This window comes from Cariama cristata, unplaced genomic scaffold (genome assembly GCF_000690535.1).
Source record: "Cariama cristata isolate BGI_N322 unplaced genomic scaffold, ASM69053v1 scaffold6047, whole genome shotgun sequence".
Classification (NCBI taxonomy): Eukaryota; Metazoa; Chordata; class Aves; order Cariamiformes; family Cariamidae; genus Cariama; species Cariama cristata.
In genome coordinates this window covers 32,603-53,434 of record NW_009628256.1, presented here as the reverse complement: position 1 = coordinate 53,434, position 20,832 = coordinate 32,603, and the positions used below count along the sequence as shown (strand labels likewise).

Below are 20,832 nucleotides of genomic sequence, written 5' to 3'. Positions count from 1 at the left end.
TTGGCATCTGGATGCGTGATGAAAGTCCCAACCAAATTTTTGCAGTTCTTGCTCGAGTGTGTTATTGCATAGGGCAATGGAAGGGATCTCGCTATCTTCCTAGCACTAAGCACAAACTATTAATAGATTACTAAGTCTGCTTTATTCCTACTGTGGATGTTAACTGATGAATCTTCTGAGGTTTGGTTGCCCCTTGCTGTTGTTTGTGTTGTATTTGTAAATTTTCATAGTCACTAGCAGACAATCCAGATATATTGGTGATGATGGAGAATGGATTTTGCAGTGGAGCTCACAGGTAAGCATTTTCATTTGTTCGAAGTGACAACAAAATTATCAGAGTTTGCATTACATCTGTGAATTCCAGGGAAGAGAAAGAAGACACTGAATTTACAAAGCCTACCTAGCCTGTTAAGATAGCAAAAGGTATGTTAGAGCAAAGCTTCTGCTGTAAAATTCAAGAAATAATTGTGTGCAAAAGTGGATACCATTGCTGGTTTATAAAGTCTTTGTTTCAGAAACATTAGATGATTTTTGTATGTTCTAGCACGTGAGTTAATGTTTCTAGAAGTAAACTGTCTGGTGTGGTGGCTTGGGTTGGTTTTTTTTCTCCGGTAGTTTGTGTTCAGTGCAAGGAAGGGTTTGGTGGGGGTTTTTTCAGCTTCTTTGACACTGAATGTCTGTATTGTGGTTTTTAATGTAACCCCACTGAATTCTTAGTTACTTGATGACAGAAGGATTCAGTAGACTCCTTTCTGAACAATATGCTCGATAGTGACCGCAAGGTAAAACGTTAGGAATTCTATGTAAAAGAAATTGAAGACAATTAAAACCTTATTATATTGGTATATAAATGTTCAGAGAGGCCGCTGTCATAATTGCTACCTGCTGTTCTTGTCTTAATCTGGAAAAGGATATCGTAGAACTGAGGAAGGTTCTGGGTGAAGAAACCTGTGAGGAAGATGCAAAATAAACTGTGCCTGCTCACCTGGGAAGAGAGGTGATTCAAAGAAAGATCTGTAAGATGGGGAGTGAGGCTGAGAAAGTGAATAGGCAGCATTTGCGCGTGTCTTGCAGTATAATCGCTAGATAGCATGTGATGGAGTCTCTGGAAAAGAGTACAAAAGTATAGAGAGTTTTAAAAAAAAAACTTACCAGGTCTGTCGGTGATTATTAACGATGATGGTTCGATTGCAGCCTCTTACTTAGGGAGACTTATTCGTGCAAAGCAGGGAGCTGGGTGGAGGTTCCAGTGTTTTATGTTGTTCCCTAAAGCATCCCTTGCTTGCTGTTTAGGAAGCAGCGTACAGGATGCGTGGGTTTTTTCATCCAACCCAGTGTGGTACTTACTTTATGATGGGTGGCCTTCACTGCTGATTTTTGTGCAAATAAAGACAATCCTAGTGTATGGTTGCAGCTTGCAAGAGAAATCTAAAACGTATGCATTGTCAGTTAGCTTGCGGGACTTTGGTTATTGATTGAGCACAGTAATTTAGCTAGGATTATTACATTTACATTTTATGGAAAGGAATTCACTAGGCACATAGGATAACTTGAGATATTTTAGTGTAGTAGGGAGACGATGCTGCAGTTATCTGGAAGGTTACTTGTACTGGCAAGAGGATCTTGAGAACTGGAAGAAACAAAACTTTTAAGCTGAATAGCTGTCATCACATTTGCAAACTTTCTGTAATCTTCTTTATGCTTTACAGATCAAGCTACTGAGAAACATGAAGGAGCAGGTACTTCTGGGATTACTGATCAAGAAAAGGAATTGTCGAGCAGTGCGTTACAAGCTTTTCTGGTAAGACAAAGCCAAACTCTGAGACTTCTAATTTACCACATAACTACTAAATGGGCTTATATAATTATTTTTCCTGTTTTCTTAGCACAGTTGCAAATGTATTGATGGGATATTATATCAAAAGTAGCACTAGTTGTGTTATAAAGCCAGCATGTGCGTTTTCTGTCTGCTGTGATGTGAGAAGACTGAAGGGAATACGTGAACGAAGTGCGCAAGAACATGTTTAATCTTGATTCTCAAAACTTAGTAGCCTTAAAAGCTGTATAATGAGTTGATTAGAAGAAGCAGGCTGCTATTCTGTATCAGTGTTGGAAATGCATGATTTCTCTGAAGAATTAATCACTTCAAGCTAAAAATGTTGCGTTAAAGGGTTTAAAGGAACCATATGTATTTAGAAAACAGGAACCAAACAAACGTTTTTTGCTTTAGCATCTTGCTGTGTTCTTTCACAAAAAGCGTTGTATACTGTTCTGGCACTTTACATTAAAACATATTCTTCAACACATAATACCAACAGGCAGTATTTACTACCTGTTTTGTGTTTCTTGGAAGATTTATTTTTTTGTGTGTTAAAATTCAGGTACTAAGTCTTTCAGTTTACTTCTTTCTTTGTATTGTCTGTTAGTTTTATTTAGTGTGGCAAGTGACAGGAAGTATAATTGCTTTTCCTTTCAATAGATAGGTATCTCAGTCTCCACAATGTCTTGCATAATTCAGTTTTGGATGTGTCAAATAGATCGGGGGAAGAATTTAAATTTGAGATTCCTGCTTGTATGTTGCACTCATTACTTTTTTTTTGTCTGGAACGTGGTTATGTGAAGTGCATGTAGTTGGTCTTTATGCTGACTACAGCTGATGTTGCTCAATGACGTCTTCTTGAGTGGTTTCTAGCTGAATTACTCCTTTTCAATAACTTTTTGCTCATTGGCATTTGAACCTAAGAACTGAAGGCACATGAAAGGGTTGTCTGTTTTCCACCTTGCCCGCAGATCTACATGCCTAAACTACTTTTGATCTGCTGACGATATCATCTTTAGTTTTATACTGGTCCAGTGTATCTTGTTTATCTCATGATTTTTTTTCTTGCTTTAAGAACTCCCTAAGTTCATGGAGTTGTGAGGTGGTGACAGATGTGAGCAGAATTTATCTGGTGCTTTGTTTGCCGATTTTGCTTGCTATTGAGTTGCTGTAAATACCTTTGTGGACTGCCTTGCATCCTGCTTTATCATATTGCACTTCCAATTCCAGTCTTGTTACAATTAATGTGAAATTGTGTATTCTATTCTAGATCCTGTCTAGTAGAGTGGAGTAAAGGACTGTTAGGTGAGGAAAACCATCACAAAATAAGCTGAGCATTGAAGGGCTCAAGGTTTTTAGTCCAGCCGTGGTTAGAAGCCTAGTTGCTGTGATCTGAAAGTTACTCCTGTTGAAGAGAAGCTCTGAGTGTGAACACATGAAGAAAATCACTGGGAGATGATCTGTCTCAGTTGAAGAGTGTGCCAGCAGTTGAGTTGCAAGTCCCTGTGTTTATGCATATGGTCACTAGGCAATCCATGCTGTTGATACTTAGCATTGTGGAAGTACGGCGTGTCAACGTCCTGCTACATCTCTCTGTAAATTGTATAACTCTGCTTTCACAGGAGACTGAAGGAACTGGGATGGTTCTGTTGAGAGTAGCCGCAGAATGGCAGCCTTCTCGGGAAGAGCAGAAGGACCACAGAGCCTTTCTCTCTTGTAATTCTTCCTTTAGTAGAGGAAGTTAGGCAGGAGCCCAGGAGAAGCTCCATGGAAGAGCACTTAAAAAGAAGGAGGGAGTAGAGAGTGGTCGTGGTACTCAAGAGTGTAGCTGTTGATTGTGAAGCCTTGGCAGAGATGGAAACAAATCTCTGGTCTGAGTAACCAGGTTGGAAGTAACCTTGATATGGAAGAGGGGAAGGTGATTATTCCTGTATAGGAATTGAACAGTAGAGAGTGAAGGCTTAACATGGTTCAAAGAGTCTGGAGTTGTCTTTCATTCCTCGATGCCACTAAATTCCTCCTGCACAAACACAGAAGAACTTAGAAATAAGAGCAGAAAGAGGTGAACCATCCTGAAGTCCTTGCCTATTCCTGAGGTCAAAGAAATCGATTTCTTGGGTTAAATCACACCTCAGAAGAGCATCATGCTTGGGTCCTAGTTTCTGTTTAGGCATGCCTAGATGATTGAATACTTCAACTTGTAAAAATGTCATTTAAACCTGTACTGTGAAAATGACACCCTCTTTTTCCAACCTACCTTAAGCTGAATTCCACAGACTAAATTGTAACTCGCAGCTCTCCAGATGAAGTGAAGAATGAACATAAAATGATGGGCTAGGACTTAACGTAAGCAACTGCAGCTGCTCAGTGTACATGTGATGGGGAAAGATTATGAAAACTGAGGAAATAAAGAATCTTGAAACTCAAAATAATATGATGAAGAGAAATCAGAGTAACACTTTTCGTGGAAACATCTGTTTATAATAATTGACGACTCCATTTGTCCTTCCTCCACAAAATCCTTTTTGAAGCTGGGATATGACCTCAACTTTTAGACTTCTCATATGTTTTAATCTGCATAAATAGTGATGTAGGTGTGTAGATGTTTAGTTCACTTCACTTGCTGTTGATAAAGGAAATACTACTATTTTGCTCTCTAAACTTAGAGGGGATACTTTCATTAAAACCTAGTAGCCTGCTAGTTTAAACTTTGTATTTTCTAATGCATGTTTCTGGTGTGTGTGTGATTTCCAGGCTGGAAACTACGATGCTTGCTTACAACACCTAAATACCCTTCAAGACATAAACAAAGATGACTACAAAATAACTTTGAATACTGCTGTTGCAGAGTTCTGTAAAAGTAACCAGACTACAACAGACAATTTGAGACAAACCCTTAACCAGCTGAAGAACCAGGTAACGCAAACGTACTGACATGGCACTTGATTTTGAGTACTGTTACTGGTGGTGAGATCTTCCAATGAAATAGGAATAAAACTTCTGCCCCTTGTCCCCTAGGTTTAATAAAGGAATAAGAAAGTAACGCAGTTTTTAAACCTCTGAGCCTGTTTAATCATTTAGGACACTGTTTTTATAGTTCTGTGTTTAGTTATTGTTGACGTTGATCTGAAACTGAAACGTTTCAGAGATTATAACCATAGAAAGACCTGCTATGTTCTTTCGATAGAAAGTTCCTTAACCTGAAATAGTTTGTGAAATAATAATAAAGTGAAAATGTTACTTTACGGCTCAGTTGATGGCTTTCTATTTCATTGTAGATTTTTTGCCAGATTTATGTGGAACAACAGTAAAGTTTATTAGCTTGTAACTCTCACTGACCTATCTTTAGACAGATTAATGCCTTTGGATTATTTTTTGAAAATATTTGACACTTTTTAAAATCATAGGTGTTGAAAGTTTAATGAAACGAGTAGGGTTTTTTCAGGTTCACTCTGTTGTTGAAGAAATGGACGGTTTAGATGATGTTGAGAACAGTATGCTGTACTACAATCAAGCTGTTATTTTGTATCATCTGCGTCAGTATACTGAAGCTATATCAGTTGGGGAGAAGCTGTACCAGTTTATAGAGCCTTTCGGTACGTAGACAGAAAAGAGTTTTGTTCATGCAATAACTACAGAAAGGTCATTCAGTCTTCCTCGCTTTCGGGCGAGTGATTTGTAATTTGCCTATTATGGTCCTAAAAAAGTAGGTAGGCTTCAGAGTGAAGAATATGTTTTACTTATATCAAGGACAACAATTGAATTTGGGGGGAAGGTACTTCAGAGACATTTAGCAGACAAGTGCAATGAAACACAAATGGATTTTTCACAACTTTAAAAGGTATTTATGTAAATAATATGTACAAGCTAATTAAGTGATTTAAAATCTAGTATTTTGAGTCATCATACAACTTCATGGGTGGGTGTGTATTTGTCAGGGCACTCACATTTTTAAATACCTGCATTAGATCATACATAATTGTATGTGCTCATACCTGAATATAAAGTCTCCAGCTTTTAAGAGCTGTGGCACCCTGTGTAGTGAAATTGCCATACTTGTATGAAATAACTTCATAATCCTTGTTGTATTTTAGAAGTGACGAGGCTCATTACTGTGTGTGTGTGTGTGTGTGTGTGTGTGTGCCTCAATAAATAAAGTAAGTGCTGCCGTGTTTCTCCTTCGGTTCCTCCCAGTTTTCAGCATGCCTATGTGGGACTTAGTGTGTGAAGCCAGCCAAGCAGAGGTGTGTTTGCACAGAATCCTTTGAAGTTCTATGGGATTCTACATATGCATAGGGCTCCATCTGTCTGTTTAGACGTTGCATCTTTGGTGCTGATCTGCTCAGACTAATTCTCAAAATCTAAAAACATGAAATACATGTTAAGCTGTCTTTAGTCTATGCTTTTATGCTGATGCCATTTGAATGAATTACTTGTTTTTTCAGTATACGTAGTTATCTACATATTGTAGATGTCCGCATTTTTTTTCTTATGTAATGTATTGATTTTTCTCATAACATCGCATAGATGCACTTTATAGTCAATTTTTTTTCTTCAGTCATGTTTGGAAGGATTGGTATTAGAGCTATAAAATCATTTTTTCTTCTTTGCTTTATACAGAAGAGAAGTTTGCCCAGGCTGTGTGCTTCTTGCTTGTAGATTTGTATCTGCTAACTTACCAAGCTGAGAAAGCCTTGCATCTGCTGGCTGTTCTGGAAAAAATGATTTCACAGGGCAACAATAACAGCAAGAATGGAAAAAATGAGGTAAGCTTAAAATCGTATGAATGCCACTAAGTCTTTACCATAAGTATGCTTTAACTCAGTCCAAAATTACTCTTTTACATAGTTTTGTAATTCAAAAGTATTTTTAGATCACCTGTAACTTCAGACGGCAGCTTACACATGTTAGTAACTGAGTTAAGTGTATACAGCAGCTGTTTATTCCCTCGCTTTCACCCTTTTCTCTTACTCCCAGGGAGCTAAGAAGTGTTTCTTAAGTCAGAGACTTGCATCGGAAAGACAGTTGTCTTCAGGGTCAAATGTACATAGTTTTCCTTGTTTGTCTTGGATTATGACCACATGAGACCCTAAGCTTGAAAGGGAAGTCAGTGTCAGAGAGGAATTGCAGTTGCGTACCAGAGGATGGAAATCAGGCATCTTTTTTACATAGTATCTGAAAGTATGAGGCATACTTTCAAATGAAATCTTTTGTTTGTGTCTTTTGGAAAAATCAGTAGAATGAGTAGTGGCTTGGAAGGGAAAAAAGGACGCTTCAGTCTTCTCCTGTTGGTGCAATGTCACCCTTAAGATAAAACATTTTATCTTTAAATATATAGTAATTCTACTGAAGAAAATATCATCCTTCTGGGTGAGAAGTACATGCAATATTTGCAAGGCTCATATTTGGGTCTTAACCTCAACTGCAGAGCAACGTAGCATAACACTGATGTTAATATATAATTCTGCTCTTCATAGGCTGCTGGCATTGTTCATGGATTTTCATTGTTAAACTCAAGTTACAGTATTTGGTGGGGTGTGTATTTCTTGACTATTAAATACTTTTTTTTTCCTTCATGTGAGATTAATAAAAATAGCTTATGAAAGAATCTGTAAACTGAATTTAAAAGGTGACTAATAGTAACACTTTTTTTTTTTGTTGTTCGACACTCAGTCAGGTAATAATACAAATAAAGATTCCTCGAATCAAAAAGCTGAAAGTGGAGCTTTAATAGAAGTTGCTAAATCTAAGATACATCAGGTAAGTGCCTGCATATTATTTATGCAAGAACATTAGTTCAAGTTTTCTTTAAACCGAGTGCCATCTGCTTCAAATCTAGATCAGCATGGATTGTGACACTCTCTCTCTCTCCTTGAATTTCATGTTGTAAAACAAAAGAATGAATTTGTCTAACTCTTCCTTTTCGTAAGATCCATGTACAGGAAAAACTGACCTAACACAAACCCCCCGCCCTATTTCAATCCCTGCAGTTTATCCTAATTTTTTTAAACTGCAGTTAGCTGCACTGACTTTATATCTCTTAGACTGCCAACAGTCTAAATCAGCTGAGGTTTTATTTCACTGTACTGTTCTGTGGAAAAATATGTGAAGAAACAAAATGCTTCTCTGTCAGCACTCACTTATTGGTATTTTCAGTTTAGTAGGTAAACGTCTGTGATTAAGAGGTTGGATTATTTTAATTAGTTTGTCTTTTTAAGTGCTAGTATCTGTGTTTGAATATAGAGTACCTGTTGATGATTGAACAAAATGTGCATCTGCTTTCTGTAAATATGAAACCTATGAATTTGTTGTTGAAAGTCTGAATAAAATTTCTTTTTTAGGAAGGCTTTTTGAATACTTTTTACTACCTATTTGTAAGATGTGTATAAAATTTTCTGTAGTGAATCTCTAGACATTGTTTGTCTTGCAAACCTGCACAAGTTACTGGTTTTTATTTAACAAATGTAATTTTTTAACAGTATAAGGTGAGAGCGTATATCCAGATGAAGTCACTAAAAGCATGCAAAAGGGAGATCAAGTCTGTTATGAATACAGCTGGGAATGTAAGTATTCTTAAGGCTGCTGGTTTTCTAATCTAGATCTGTTCTCTATCTTAAAACTGAATTTGCTAACTTTCTTTACAAAGAAAGGTCTTGCTGTGCATGGATGTCTGAAATAATGCTGTATGTAGTCAGTTGGGTTTGTAATCTCTTTTCTGCAAGCGTAATTAATGTAGAATTTTCTTATTTGCACCGTTTTCAGTTGCACAGAAAAATGCACTTTATTGTTAATGGTACCAAAATAAGAGTGAAACACTATGTAATAAACAGGTTCAGTGTGCTTTATCATTTAAGCAGCGCAAACCAAGTTTTAATTTACTATAAATGTTACGGATATTAGAAACTTCTGATGTCATTGGTGGTTTACACCAGTTCATAAAAGATACATAGTTTTGGGGTTTTTTTCTTTTTCTTGAAGTTTTTTTGGAGGCTTACCTCTTGCTAGAAAACAGTTTCTATTTTTATATAGGAGTTCTCAACTCAGAATTACATCTGCCATCCCAGATAAATTCTACATTAACTGGGAAGCAGGGAATGGGAGGAGAGCACTTCCCTTTTGTTGCCAGTCTCAACAGCTGCTAGTTTGACAGAAATCCTTCTGGATCATGAGGTCTCTGTTGGCAGACCGGGAAGATCACAGCCCAGGAGGAAGCTGTTGAACTCCGCAGGGAGGGAAGCGTGGGGAGGAGTGTCCTAGAAGACAGGTTGGAGAAAGATCCTCTTAAACAAAAAGGAGATCCTCTGCACTTAGCCATTGCCCTGACAGAATTCTCTAGAATAGTGTTGGGTTTTAGAGCAGTGACAAAGAGTATGCATGGTTTTGTAGTTCAGAAGAGGTGAGTGTTAATTGTGTGCTCAACAAAGAAATACTACTCTTGAAAGTATTAAGGCCTAAGCCCATGTATTTTTAAAATGGCAGCAGAAGTAAGCTGTTTGTGGAGTGATTTAACGCTAGCAGTAGAAATCGTAAAACAAGAGATAGTTAACTATTGTTTTCTCCTTCACAGTCAGCTCCTTCTCTCTTTCTCAAGAGCAACTTTGAATATTTGAGGGGCAATTATCGTAAAGCGGTCAAACTTTTAAACAGTGCAAACATTGCTGAACATCCAGGCTTCATGAAAACAGGTAAAATAGAAAACCTTTATCCTACGAGTACTTAAATGTGTAGTATAATAGGACTACTCGTTGATACTGATTTTAAGCATATTAATGATTACTTAAGGGAGTAGGCCCTGAATATCATGGGTTTATATGCTGGATATGTTTTCATCTTTCTTGTTGTGCTCATTCATGTAACACTGTGTTCCTCATTGAACGTTCTTCTAGACAATGTGGTGGTTGTCTATGAAAATGGATTTGTGAAGGTGTACATGTAATATTTGCAAGGCTCATATTTGGGTCTCTAAATCAAGACGTGAAACAAAAGGCAATGAACTAGATTTAGAAATGAGACTTCAGATTGTACTCATAGAGGAGACTATAGCAGTCGCAATGATGATTGTGGGGGAAATGCAAATGTTTGGTGAAGTGTTAAGGTTTGACTCCTATTGTATGCCATTTTAGGTTACATCTAGAAAGTATATATGTGTAGACATGCGCAGAAATATAAAGCACATAAATGTGTATAATTTTTTAGATATAGAGGTTATTTATATACTATAAACATATATGTTGTGTATATATACACTCACTGTATATGTAATTGTTTAAATATATTTCAGATTTTAATTGACTGTTTAAAACATCGATTGAAAAATACAGAGAGAAAGCTGTCTTGTGTCAGTAGAGAGAATTTCAAAAATTACTTGTACTCTAAAACTCGTGAATTTCTTTACTGCTTTGTTCAGTGCTGGTTTTGTGATCGTACTCTTAAAAGATCTTACAGCACAAGGAATTATCTAGTAGATACTGCTGCATAGATTGCAATTAGAAGTTGCAGAGTTGGCCCTCAATAAATGTTTTAAACTTCTGTTATTACGGATAAGTTTCACAGAGAGCATTCCAAATATTTACCATAATGCCTATTCTGGCATATTTTGACACTTCTTTTTGAATTTACTGTAACTTACCTTTCCGACAGTTTTTATGCTTAAAGTTCTCTTTATAACTTTTCTGGAAAGTTTTATTTTCATATAACTTTTTTGCGCTAGCTTTCTTGCACAGTAGAAGCTTCATTTAATAGTTTTCCTAGGTTATGATTAAAATAATGTCTAGTTAATTTGCTGATGGTCTATTTCTTGGTTGTTTGGATTTTTAAGCTGTGGGTTTGTTTTTTTTATCAATGGTAACCCTGTAAAGCTTCAGTTACCATCAGATAAGTCAAAAGTTTAATTTTCTGTCCTTTATTATTTAGAAGGAACTTCTTACAGTGTTACTTGAACACAATATATTTAGGAAAGGGAATGCGTTTCCTCCTTGTATGGTTAGGTTGACATATTTGTTTATTTTATAAAACTTAGGCAGGTAACATCATTTGAGAATTTCCTTTCTACAAAAGCCATCTGTTAGAAGACTTGAAGCGCTTGCACTAAGTTCTATGAAAACCTCCAGGTGAACTTAACTTCAACTTGCAATCAGTCAAATGGGCTTTATACCTGACTCTCCTAGAATATAGTGCACAAGATCTGGAAATCTGTGGCTGCTTATATACAGGTCATTTCAGGTCAACTGTCCAAGAGAAGTAGAACGGTATGCAGAAATATAGGTTACTAAAATGCTTGTGAGGGAGGGACGTAACTGCGTAGTACATGAACATCTCACTGAAGAACATGTTTAATAGACTACCATAGTATGCTGGCCCGTGAGAGAGTGGCGGGAGCATTTTAGGGCTCAGTGACATTCTTCAGTTTACAAAAATGGTCTTTTGCTGTTCTCTCAGGTGAATGCTTAAGGTGTATGTTCTGGAATAATCTTGGCTGCATCCACTTTGCAATGGGAAAGCACAATTTAGGAATTTTTTACTTTAAAAAAGCCTTGCAAGAAAACGATAATGCGTGTGCCCAGCTAGGAATGGGCAGCTCAGATCCAGGTAAGACTTTTATGAGATGAAAATTGATGGTGGAAGAGGGGTGGGCAAATCAAGAAAACAGAGAGTACAAGCTTTCAGTAATTATCGGCAAAATTCCTGTTCCATTACTTTGCAGAGGACAGGATTAAGAGACTGAGAATTTTGATTGAAACTTGATTTCAGAGTATAGTTGCTGTTGCCAGAAATAGATGATGAAATATGTTCTTTTTTTTGCTGTTTTCTTTGTGCCATGGGGCTGGGACAATTACTTCTCTCTCATTTATAGTCTTTGTCCATCAGACAGAGAGATAGGACAAAATAAAGTTTCTGTGACCTGTTCCTCATCGTTAAAGATGTTAGTTATAGTCCTGCTGAGAGTAGGTAGAATCACCAGGATTTGAAGGATAGGGAAGGTGTTTGGTTTTGTTTTTAACTTGGAAGATACAGAAAATGTGGAGTGCAGTACTGTTAAATTAGCATTTGGAAGATGGTCTGTTTCTCAGACTTGTATGAGAAATGTTCATCTGTGGTTTAGTTTTATGGTTAGTTTTATCCATCTGCTTTCATTGTAAGCATACAAAAGACAAGAAAATAAACATTACAATAGGTTTTCATTAATAGTACCTAAGTTTTTTTTTTCTTCTCCAAATAAACGATTTCATGATGAAGTGATAATTTTTTCATTTCTTGTTTTCTTTAAAATCTAGTTACGCATTTTATTGTTTTTCCTGTTCTTCCCTGGCCCTGTACCTAAGTGCAGTCTTAGGTACCAGTGTGAAGACAGAAAATGTTTTACGCTTGTCAACAGCAAAGTGGTTTTCTTCTGGAATTTATTTGAGTAACAAAGAAGTGTATTCTCACAAATCGGGGATTCAATATTATTATGTAACATTCAGCCTGAGTGACAAGGAACATAGGTGATTAGCATTTAATGTACTTCAACCTTTATTGAGAATACAATTAGTTTGTCTTTGGTGTCAGCTTTGATGTGGAAGGAATTTATTTACAGAGGGAAGCTAGTGAATTTCTGCAACGAAAGGGTTTTTTGGTAGCTTTTAAGTGTTTCCAACAGCTTCCCTTCTCCTCCCAGAGTTATGTTTTCTGCTCTCCTCAGCTGCACATCCAATATGATGTAATCCTTTTCTGCAGGTAAAAAATTTTCAGGGAGACCTATGTGTACGCTACTGACTAACAAACGGTATGAGCTGCTCTACAATTGTGGAATTCAGCTCTTGCATATTGGGAGGCCCTTAGCTGCCTTTGAATGCCTGATTGAGGCAGTCCAGGTTTATCACTCAAACCCTCGTCTTTGGCTGAGAATAGCAGAATGCTGCATTGCTGCCAATAAAGGGGTAAGTAGATTTGCAAATTCTTTATTTTGGTTGTAGTTACGAAATACATGTCATCACAGAAAGGAAGAAATAATACCTTGAGTTGAACTAGGCATTTTAAAGGCCTAATTTTGCAACACCTCTGCATAAGTCTGGTTTAATTATTTTTGTGTGTATGTGTGTTTCCATGTTTAATCTGAAGCTGCAACAAATGAAGGAAAACCACCATGAAAACAGTGTCTTGAGACCCAGTGTTTAATTGACTTTTCTAAGATCAGAAAAATTTGATTAGGCTATTTGAAAGACTAGCATGAGATGAAACAGAAGCACGTAAGTGGCTGTTGTAACTTTGTGGAAGAGCAACTCTAAGTTTTTGAATTGTGTTTTTTTTTTTTTTTCCTGGAGAGACTGGTTAAGCATGATCTTGTTTTGGCAATTTACCGTCACACCCCTCTGTCATTCCAACTCATAATCTGAACGGGTAATCCTGAGTTGCTTTGAAGTGCATTAGATTTCTCCAAGTCATCTGATGGTTTACCTTACCTGGTCTTGAAATAATTTTGGAAATAAACATAAAGATATTATTTGGAAAGAAACTTGTATTATTCTCTAATGAGGCATCTTCTCCCCAGGGAGGTGGTGGACTCACCATCCCTGGAGGTGTTCAAAAAACGTTTAGATGTAGTGCTTCGAGACATGGTTTAGTGGGTTTAGCGGGCATGGTGGCATCGGGTGTACGGCTGGACTTGATGATCTTTGAGGTCTCTTCCAACCATAATGATTCTATGATTCTATCACTTTATGACAGGAAGAAATATGTTCTTTCTGTAGTGGATGCTCTCTAATTAAAATGTCGGTACTAACATTAATAGTTTGACTTACTATTTATGGATATTTTATGATGCCTCAGCTTTCCACGCACATTTCGTATGGGTTGCAAAATCTTGGGGTTTATGTATATTCATACGTACATAAAATCCATATAAAATAATATATGGAATATATTAAAAACAACCCCACAAGTAATTCTGTCTTTTTTGTGTGAATGGAAGAATTAAACTTGCTCAAGATCTTTTATCTGTACTAAGTTCTGTACTTCCAAGGGTTTCTGTTCCTGGATTGCAGAAATAACAAGGTGAAATTGGAGTTGGTGGCCATTTGTAGTATCCAAAGATGGAAAGTTTTTGTGGCTGTTCTTGGAGGTTTGATACTCACTTTGAGGCTTGATGCACAGGTGGAAGGATTGTTTGGGGTTTTTTTGGAAAATTTTTTTACTGAAACATCTTGGATTTTTATGTTTAGACTCTAGGAATTGCATTACTGCTTCTGAAACAATGAGGTTCTAGCTTAAATTTTAGCTGGAGTAGTAGGAGAAAACATACGCCAATCCAGTAGAGATCCTTTGTTTCTACTTTAAGTTTCAGTCATACCTTTTAGTATCTAGCCTATGTTGCTACTGTTTTAGCAGACAGTAAGGTTAGTCTTTTGATGTTTTAATGAATAGGGTTATTGGATCAGACTGCGGAATAGTCTTGTTTAAAACCAAAGTACAGCACTATGTCCTAGAACTTTTTTGGCAGATGCAAAGACTCTTGTAGAGGACTACTAAAAGTCTTCGGTTAAGGAGAAGCTTCCTTCTTGGGATGTGCTGAATTAATTATTTACAGTTTTCTTGATGTACAAGTCATATAAACTCCTTAAACTTCTCTTTTTTTAATTCTGTCTACTGTAAATCCACTATCCAAATTCAGATGTGGCCTCATTTTATAGGACTAAACTGGATGAAGATAACAAGATGTGCTCTGATTTCCGCTGAAATCTTTGCATGTGATCATCCTTCTCTTCATGCAGCCAAAACTCATCTTAAAGTTTCATTGTTTCCTCACTCAATTGCCGCTAGAGGTTGAGAGGGGTGAGTCTGTAGTGTGGCATAGGCTGAGGAAGCTGCGATCAGCCTTCTTCATCCTGAAGCTGTCGTGATCCCAGCCGCTGAGGAACTGAATCCCTAACTGCTGAGACTTGTCGTTCCGTTGCTGGCAAAGCGGGTGGAAACCCGCTGACAGCAGCGTTTTGCGTGTCCTCTGGGGCATCTTGGTTTCAACCTGTTGAGCCAGGTCTCTTTAGGATAAGCCCATATATTAAAATGCAGAGAGGTGGGGACAGAAGCATTCGTTCTTTTGAACAGAAGACTGCACCAAAATAGGATGTCTATTAAGAGATACCATACTTGATTCCCTGCTTAACTGTAATTCACCCCTCTTGTGTGTGGGCGGGATGATGTAATCTATAATTACACGATCCCATGCAGTTATTTCCACAGTATGCCCATTTCACTCGGTGCACAGGATGGGTGGGATTAATTGAACAGATGGCTATAGTCACTCTTATTTTTTATTTTTGCCCCCCTCTGAATTCGTTCTGGTTTCCCCTCTTTGAGTGGCCTCTGTGCCTTTTTTTTTTTTTTTCACTGCACACTGTCTGAATCTTTCCAAGTACAAAATTCATAAATTTTCCCTTGGGCATTTCAATGGTGCTCATTATTTTGGTGTGTCTGTTTCAGCAAAATTAAGAAGGAGAGTCACAGCTTTATAGATGAAGTTTGCTTATATCCCCATTTCGCAGGCACAGCATTGAAGTTTCAAGAGTGTTGGGTCAAAAACGCACACTGACTTTGATTGTGTATGTGCTAGCTAATGTCAGTAAGTTCTGAGTTTTATAAAGCAGAGCGAGTGCAGGAAGAACAGCTTTCTGATTTTGCAGTTTTCTGCGTCTGTCCTAGTGGTTATCACACATAGATAAAGAAGACACAGCTGATCATCTCCAGTGGAAAGCTGGGTATGGGAAACTGGATTAGCGTACGTTTTGTGGCAAAAAACAAAGGTAGGATTCTATTTACAAAGACAGTGTTTAGCAGTCTGAAAAAGGGAAAGACAGACCCTCATGGAGCACTTCATTTACTACAGAACTAGCCAAAGCAGTGATCGTGCCAGGCTCCTGAAGCCTAGCTTTCTGCCTCCTACAGTTGTGGTGCCATATCCTATACCAGGGAGCTTGAATTTAGGTCACAAAACCAGCTTGTCGTTTCCTAAATTTGTGATCTTATGAGAATAAAAATTAACTTTGGATGCTGTTAATATATCAGGCAAAGGGGAGGTGTCTTTAAATTATAAGATAGATTTGCAGTGTGACAAATGAGACCCTAAAATCAATAGCATGTTTAATTTGACCTTGTAACTCGATTTGCAATAATATTGCTTGGTATCTAAGTATGGATTCATGCTTATGCTCTGAACACCATACAGAAAAGTAATATTGCTGAAGCTAATTTTCATCTGCTTTAGTATTTTAGTTTATAAAATATAGATGAAAGATGAATCCCTTTCTCCAGTTTTTTAAACACCTTTTCTGAAGTATGTTCTTCATTGTATGTATTTTTTTTGTGACAGTAAATGTCATTGTCAATATTCATCTTCACAGATTCTGTCTGCCTGTCACAGACTCTATCAATAGTTTCTGATAAATTTTCTGCAAAATGATAGCTATTTAAAATACAGATTTAGGGTAAGTTTTTCCTTACAACTATGACTCTTCATCACTGACTTAACAACTTTGTTGGTAAGTAAAGATGAATCATGGTAGAACAAACAAACGAACATACCCTAGTAAATATGGTGTAGTAATTGGGACTGACAATTAGGCTGCTTTAAGTTTTTTTTTTGACCCGTGCAGAATGTCTGCATACTCAAAAATCTGTTCAATTAATTTAATATAACTTTGCATATGTTGTAGTTCAGCTTCATGCTCCCCATGGAAGGCTTTGAGAGCAGCTTCTTCAGAGAGCATTTTGAATGCTGTGTAAGAAGGGAGAGAAGATGGCAATTGTTACGGGTGCCAATTCTGAATATTATTTGACTGATCATATGATTTCTTTTTAGATATCCTAGCAGTTCTCTTAATACTACTTGGTTCATTGTTCTTTTGCTTTCAAAACAGAGGAGAAACTAGGTCAGTAGGCTATCAGGCAAGCTGTCAGAACTAATCTGTGGTTACACTGTGTGCAGTAAAATCCCTCTGCAACACAAAGACAATAGAAGGTGCCTGATCCTTCCTGGTACTTAAGATTTAAAATTGTACCCATATAAACTATTAATTCTTACATTTTAGCAGGGTTCAAAGTCTTCTTCCAGCTTTCACTTATTTTGACAAGCTCTCCTTCAACAGCGTGATATTTTAGACCTCTTTTTTTTTTTTCTTCCTCCTTTCAGACATCAGAACAAGAGACTAAAGGTCTTCCCAGCAAAAAGGGAATTGTGCAATCTATAGTAGGTCAAGGCTACCACCGTAAGATAGTCCTAGCATCCCAGTCAATACAGAATGTCGTTTATAAGTAAGTATGTTTTCCACGGGCTCTTTATTTTGTTATCGGAGCTTTCTTAAGGATACAGATCTGTTTATCAGGGGGTTTTAAAACTGTCATGGAATAATTTCATTTTGGAATTATTAACATAGTGAAGAGAGAGGCATGCTAAAATGCTTGATGAGTCCTACTTAAACATAATTTGGGTGCCGCCTCTGTGATGGCCAGCAGAGGGTTTAATTCTGTATTCCTTGTAACTAAGGCAGGCCGTTAGAGCTTAACACTGATTTCTCTGGAATTTAGATTTCCAGTTACCTAAATCTGTCCTCTTTTTGTCAGTTAAAAATGTGTATTTTTTCAGTCATCCACTTTAGAAAGGTGCACGAAGAATCTACTTGCTGTGTCATAAAGCTTCAGGAAGTGAAGCCGAGAAAAACAAGAGAACTTCTTGTAATTATGTAGTTGAATCTGCCCGCGCTATTTGGGCATCGTGGTGTACTTTCCATATATAAGAACAGCAAGATACAGAAGTCTTCGTAAATTAAATGCATTGTGTTAAAACATGATTTAACTTTTTTAGGATAAAGTTTTCTCTGCATTCAGATCTTTCTGGAACTCTACTTTTATCTTTTAATTTAGTAGGATTGCTACTCACTGGCTAACTTCTGTGTCTCTTTAAGTGATGGGCAGTCCTCAGCAATACCTGTAGCCAGTATGGAATTTGCAGCAATTTGTCTAAGAAATGCCTTGCTGCTACTACCAGAAGATCAGCAGGAGCCAAAGCAGGAAAATGGATCTAAAACTAGTAATCAACTGGGGGGAAATACAGAAAACAGTGAAAGCAGCGAAGCATGCAGGTAAACAGAATTGCATATCACCCTTTCTTTTTGTCCAAAGTAACTCTGGGCCAACAGTCTGCGTCTACTGCCTATCCCGTTTGGCCAGCAGAGAAAATAACGGATCTGTACATTTTTCTAGCAGTCTTGGGGTGTCCACGGAAATTGGTTGGCTGCTCATTGTTTTAATTGCTGGTATGCTGATTTAAGAATAAAATACTGAGTCTGTTCCTCCCGTTCCTAACAACTTCAATAAATTAGACAGTGAAATTCTTTTTTTCACTGGCCATCTTATTTTCTGTGCTGCAAATGTTAGTTTTCCCACACCCTCCCGCAGTGCGTATTGGTATTTCTCTAATTGTAAGTGAAGTTTCACATATTACAGTGATTTTGTGGGCGCACGCACGTGCGCCATGTACTTGATTCAATATATAAATGTCTAGCAACTCAGTTGTAAACATTTCCTGGTGATCAGATTTGACATCCATCAGCCCTACTATGCTTTGTTGTGTTTGTTTTAGACTAGAAACGGGAAACTAGATTTAGAAGATAAGTAGGAAAGCAGCATGGAGCTATTGCTTAATAAGGTGCATTTTACAAAAAAGAGTTTCAGAAAAATCTCTTTTCTTTCTTAAAGCTTCAGAAAAAGTAACTTGTGTGTCATATGTTAAATAGCAAGAAGGTGTTTTAACTTTTCACATTGATCCTGATGCGTTCCAGACTTCGTTTGGAAGAGTAACTTTGTTGGCCGTAGCCTGCACTTTCGTTAATCACCATTTTGAGAAGGGAAGAGTTACAATAACTACTATGGAAAAAGCAGTTGTGTTAAAACTTGAATTACTTAGTAATGAAAAAACACAATATTTTTGTCAGACCCAAGTACAGATAAATTGTAAGAAGATAAGAGCCATTTGTCACATGGCAGGATTTACTGCACATATGTTGCGTAGGCAGAAGGTGCATCCTCATAGATTCTGAAGTTGCCTGGAGATAGACTAGGGCTGAGGGTCAGTGGCTGTTACTGCTACGATATTTGAAGGCTTTTCTCTGTGACTCTTTCTTCCCAATGACAGTCGTTCCTGTCCAGTGACCAAATGACTTATAAAAGTCTGGGGGTTTTTGTGTGTTTTCTTTTTTCCTTACTGAGGTTGGACCTTGTGAACTAACTTCCCCTGGCAAGCTGTGTGCAGCCCACTGAGGTGAAGCTTCTCTGGTTTAAACGAGACTTCAATTTTCAGCTTATGGGACCCACTAAGAGGCAGTGATGAAAACAAAATGTGGCCCTTACTCAGACAAGACCTACTTTTTTGTTTTGTTTTGGGGGGGTGGTGGTGTTTGGTTTTTGTAGAGAAAGGAAAACATGCCCTGTATGGGAAGATCCTTTACTACCTTCTGCTTTCAAAATCAGACGCTTCTTCAGCTTAAAAAGAATTAAAAAAAGACTTCCTCATATCTCCCAGTGGTCATTGCCAGTTTCAAAATACCCAGCAACAAAGCAGGCTGTTCTTGAATTTGTGTGCCCCATTCTGAAAGATCCTCTAAGGATTTGTTCTTTCTGCCACGGGACCCTCTGCAGGAGAGCAAGACAAGATAGAAGGCATTTGAAGAAAATCACAGTAATTGAATAGGATGGTTTTGAACCAAATCCCACTAATTGAGCAGGCTTGACTCTGAGACAGATTCTTCTGTTATTCACAAGAAAACAGTGAATACTTTCAGTGGTTAAGGGTATTTTTTTAATTAATTTTTAGCAAAGGCATGAGGTATATACGCTACAGCAGTGTTTCCTTGGAGCCTGTTGCTATCTGTTTTGAAGTTACAGTTACCTTACCTGTTTGTAATAAACAGATAGGAAACTACATCAATGAAAAAGTTCTTGTTAGGTGGACAGACTCTGTTTCAATTCTGATTTTTTTTTTTTTTTGATCTGTTGTTTCTAAACCTCAGTGTCTCTCTCTCCCAAGGTGCAGCTGTTAACCTTCTCTTCAATTCTTACTCCAGAAGGAGGTTGTCTTTCAGTTTATTGGAGAGCAAAATTGCAGGCTTCTTAGAGTGAATACTTGCTCCCTCAAAAAGCCAAGTGTAACTTGAACAAAGTGGAATTTTTAGTTTTGTAAAGACATGTTGAAATAACAATAAAAATAAAGGCAGCTAGAAGTCTAAAGGAAGCTGCAGCACTTGGTGGATTATCTTTTTAGAATATTTATGTAATTAGTTTTTAAGATGTCTAGAGAGAGAACTAGTTTACTGCTTTTCTTAGAGGCTAAAAGAAGAGAGGCTACAAATGCAGCGAGTTCTGCATCTCTCCAGTATAAAGTTCTTGTGCTACACCAAACTTCAAAAATAGCTCGAGGCTGTGGAGAATGGCGTGGGTTGTTTGGTCTGTCAGTCAAATCCTTCCCAGCAAATCTCCTGCTTTTTCCTTCCCAAATAGAACAGTTAGGATAAGAGCATGTGCCTCAATTTTTGCATAGCTTCATTTCCCTGTGTTTTAGGCTATACAATTTTTGCTGCCCTTTTAAATTGAGTGAATAAATATCAATGCTTATTAGACTGAGAATTTTTTGACTAATTATTTATAGTCACTCCCTATAATTAATACACACTGTTTTTATTCTAGCAATAAAAGTCATGAAGGGGATAAATTCATTGCAGCTCCACCTTCTTCGCCTTTGAAGAAACAGGAATTAGAAAATTTAAGGCAAGTAAATAATAGAAAATATTCACCACTGAATAAGCCCCCTCTTAAACTGTGCTGTGATTCTGGAGTCATTGCTAGCTTTTATTTTTTTTTTAGTTACTTGCAACATTGACTTGTAACTGTTAATCTAAGGATGCCTTTTTCCAAATGTGTGTGCGTTGTTGGATGGAAAAAAAAAATGCAAGTGGTAAAAGCAGCGATGCTGCTTTCGGATAAGAAGG

General features: G+C 37.3%; 1 protein-coding gene across 1 annotated transcript in view; it reads left to right on the top strand.

Annotated features, from left to right (window-relative positions):
* The first annotated feature begins 270 nt into the window (after nucleotides 1–270).
* CNOT10 (CCR4-NOT transcription complex, subunit 10) overlaps nucleotides 271–20,832 on the top strand; it is a 31,574-nt gene continuing 11,012 nt past the window's right edge. The window contains exons 1-13 of the mRNA XM_009704730.1: nucleotides 271–295; nucleotides 1,710–1,801; nucleotides 4,574–4,735; nucleotides 5,265–5,415; nucleotides 6,440–6,585; nucleotides 7,493–7,579; nucleotides 8,299–8,382; nucleotides 9,387–9,504; nucleotides 11,258–11,407; nucleotides 12,536–12,738; nucleotides 16,983–17,104; nucleotides 17,755–17,931; nucleotides 20,531–20,611. Coding sequence (XP_009703032.1) covers nucleotides 271–295; nucleotides 1,710–1,801; nucleotides 4,574–4,735; nucleotides 5,265–5,415; nucleotides 6,440–6,585; nucleotides 7,493–7,579; nucleotides 8,299–8,382; nucleotides 9,387–9,504; nucleotides 11,258–11,407; nucleotides 12,536–12,738; nucleotides 16,983–17,104; nucleotides 17,755–17,931; nucleotides 20,531–20,611 — 1,598 coding nt within the window. The remainder of the gene's footprint in view (nucleotides 296–1,709; nucleotides 1,802–4,573; nucleotides 4,736–5,264; nucleotides 5,416–6,439; nucleotides 6,586–7,492; nucleotides 7,580–8,298; nucleotides 8,383–9,386; nucleotides 9,505–11,257; nucleotides 11,408–12,535; nucleotides 12,739–16,982; nucleotides 17,105–17,754; nucleotides 17,932–20,530; nucleotides 20,612–20,832) is intronic.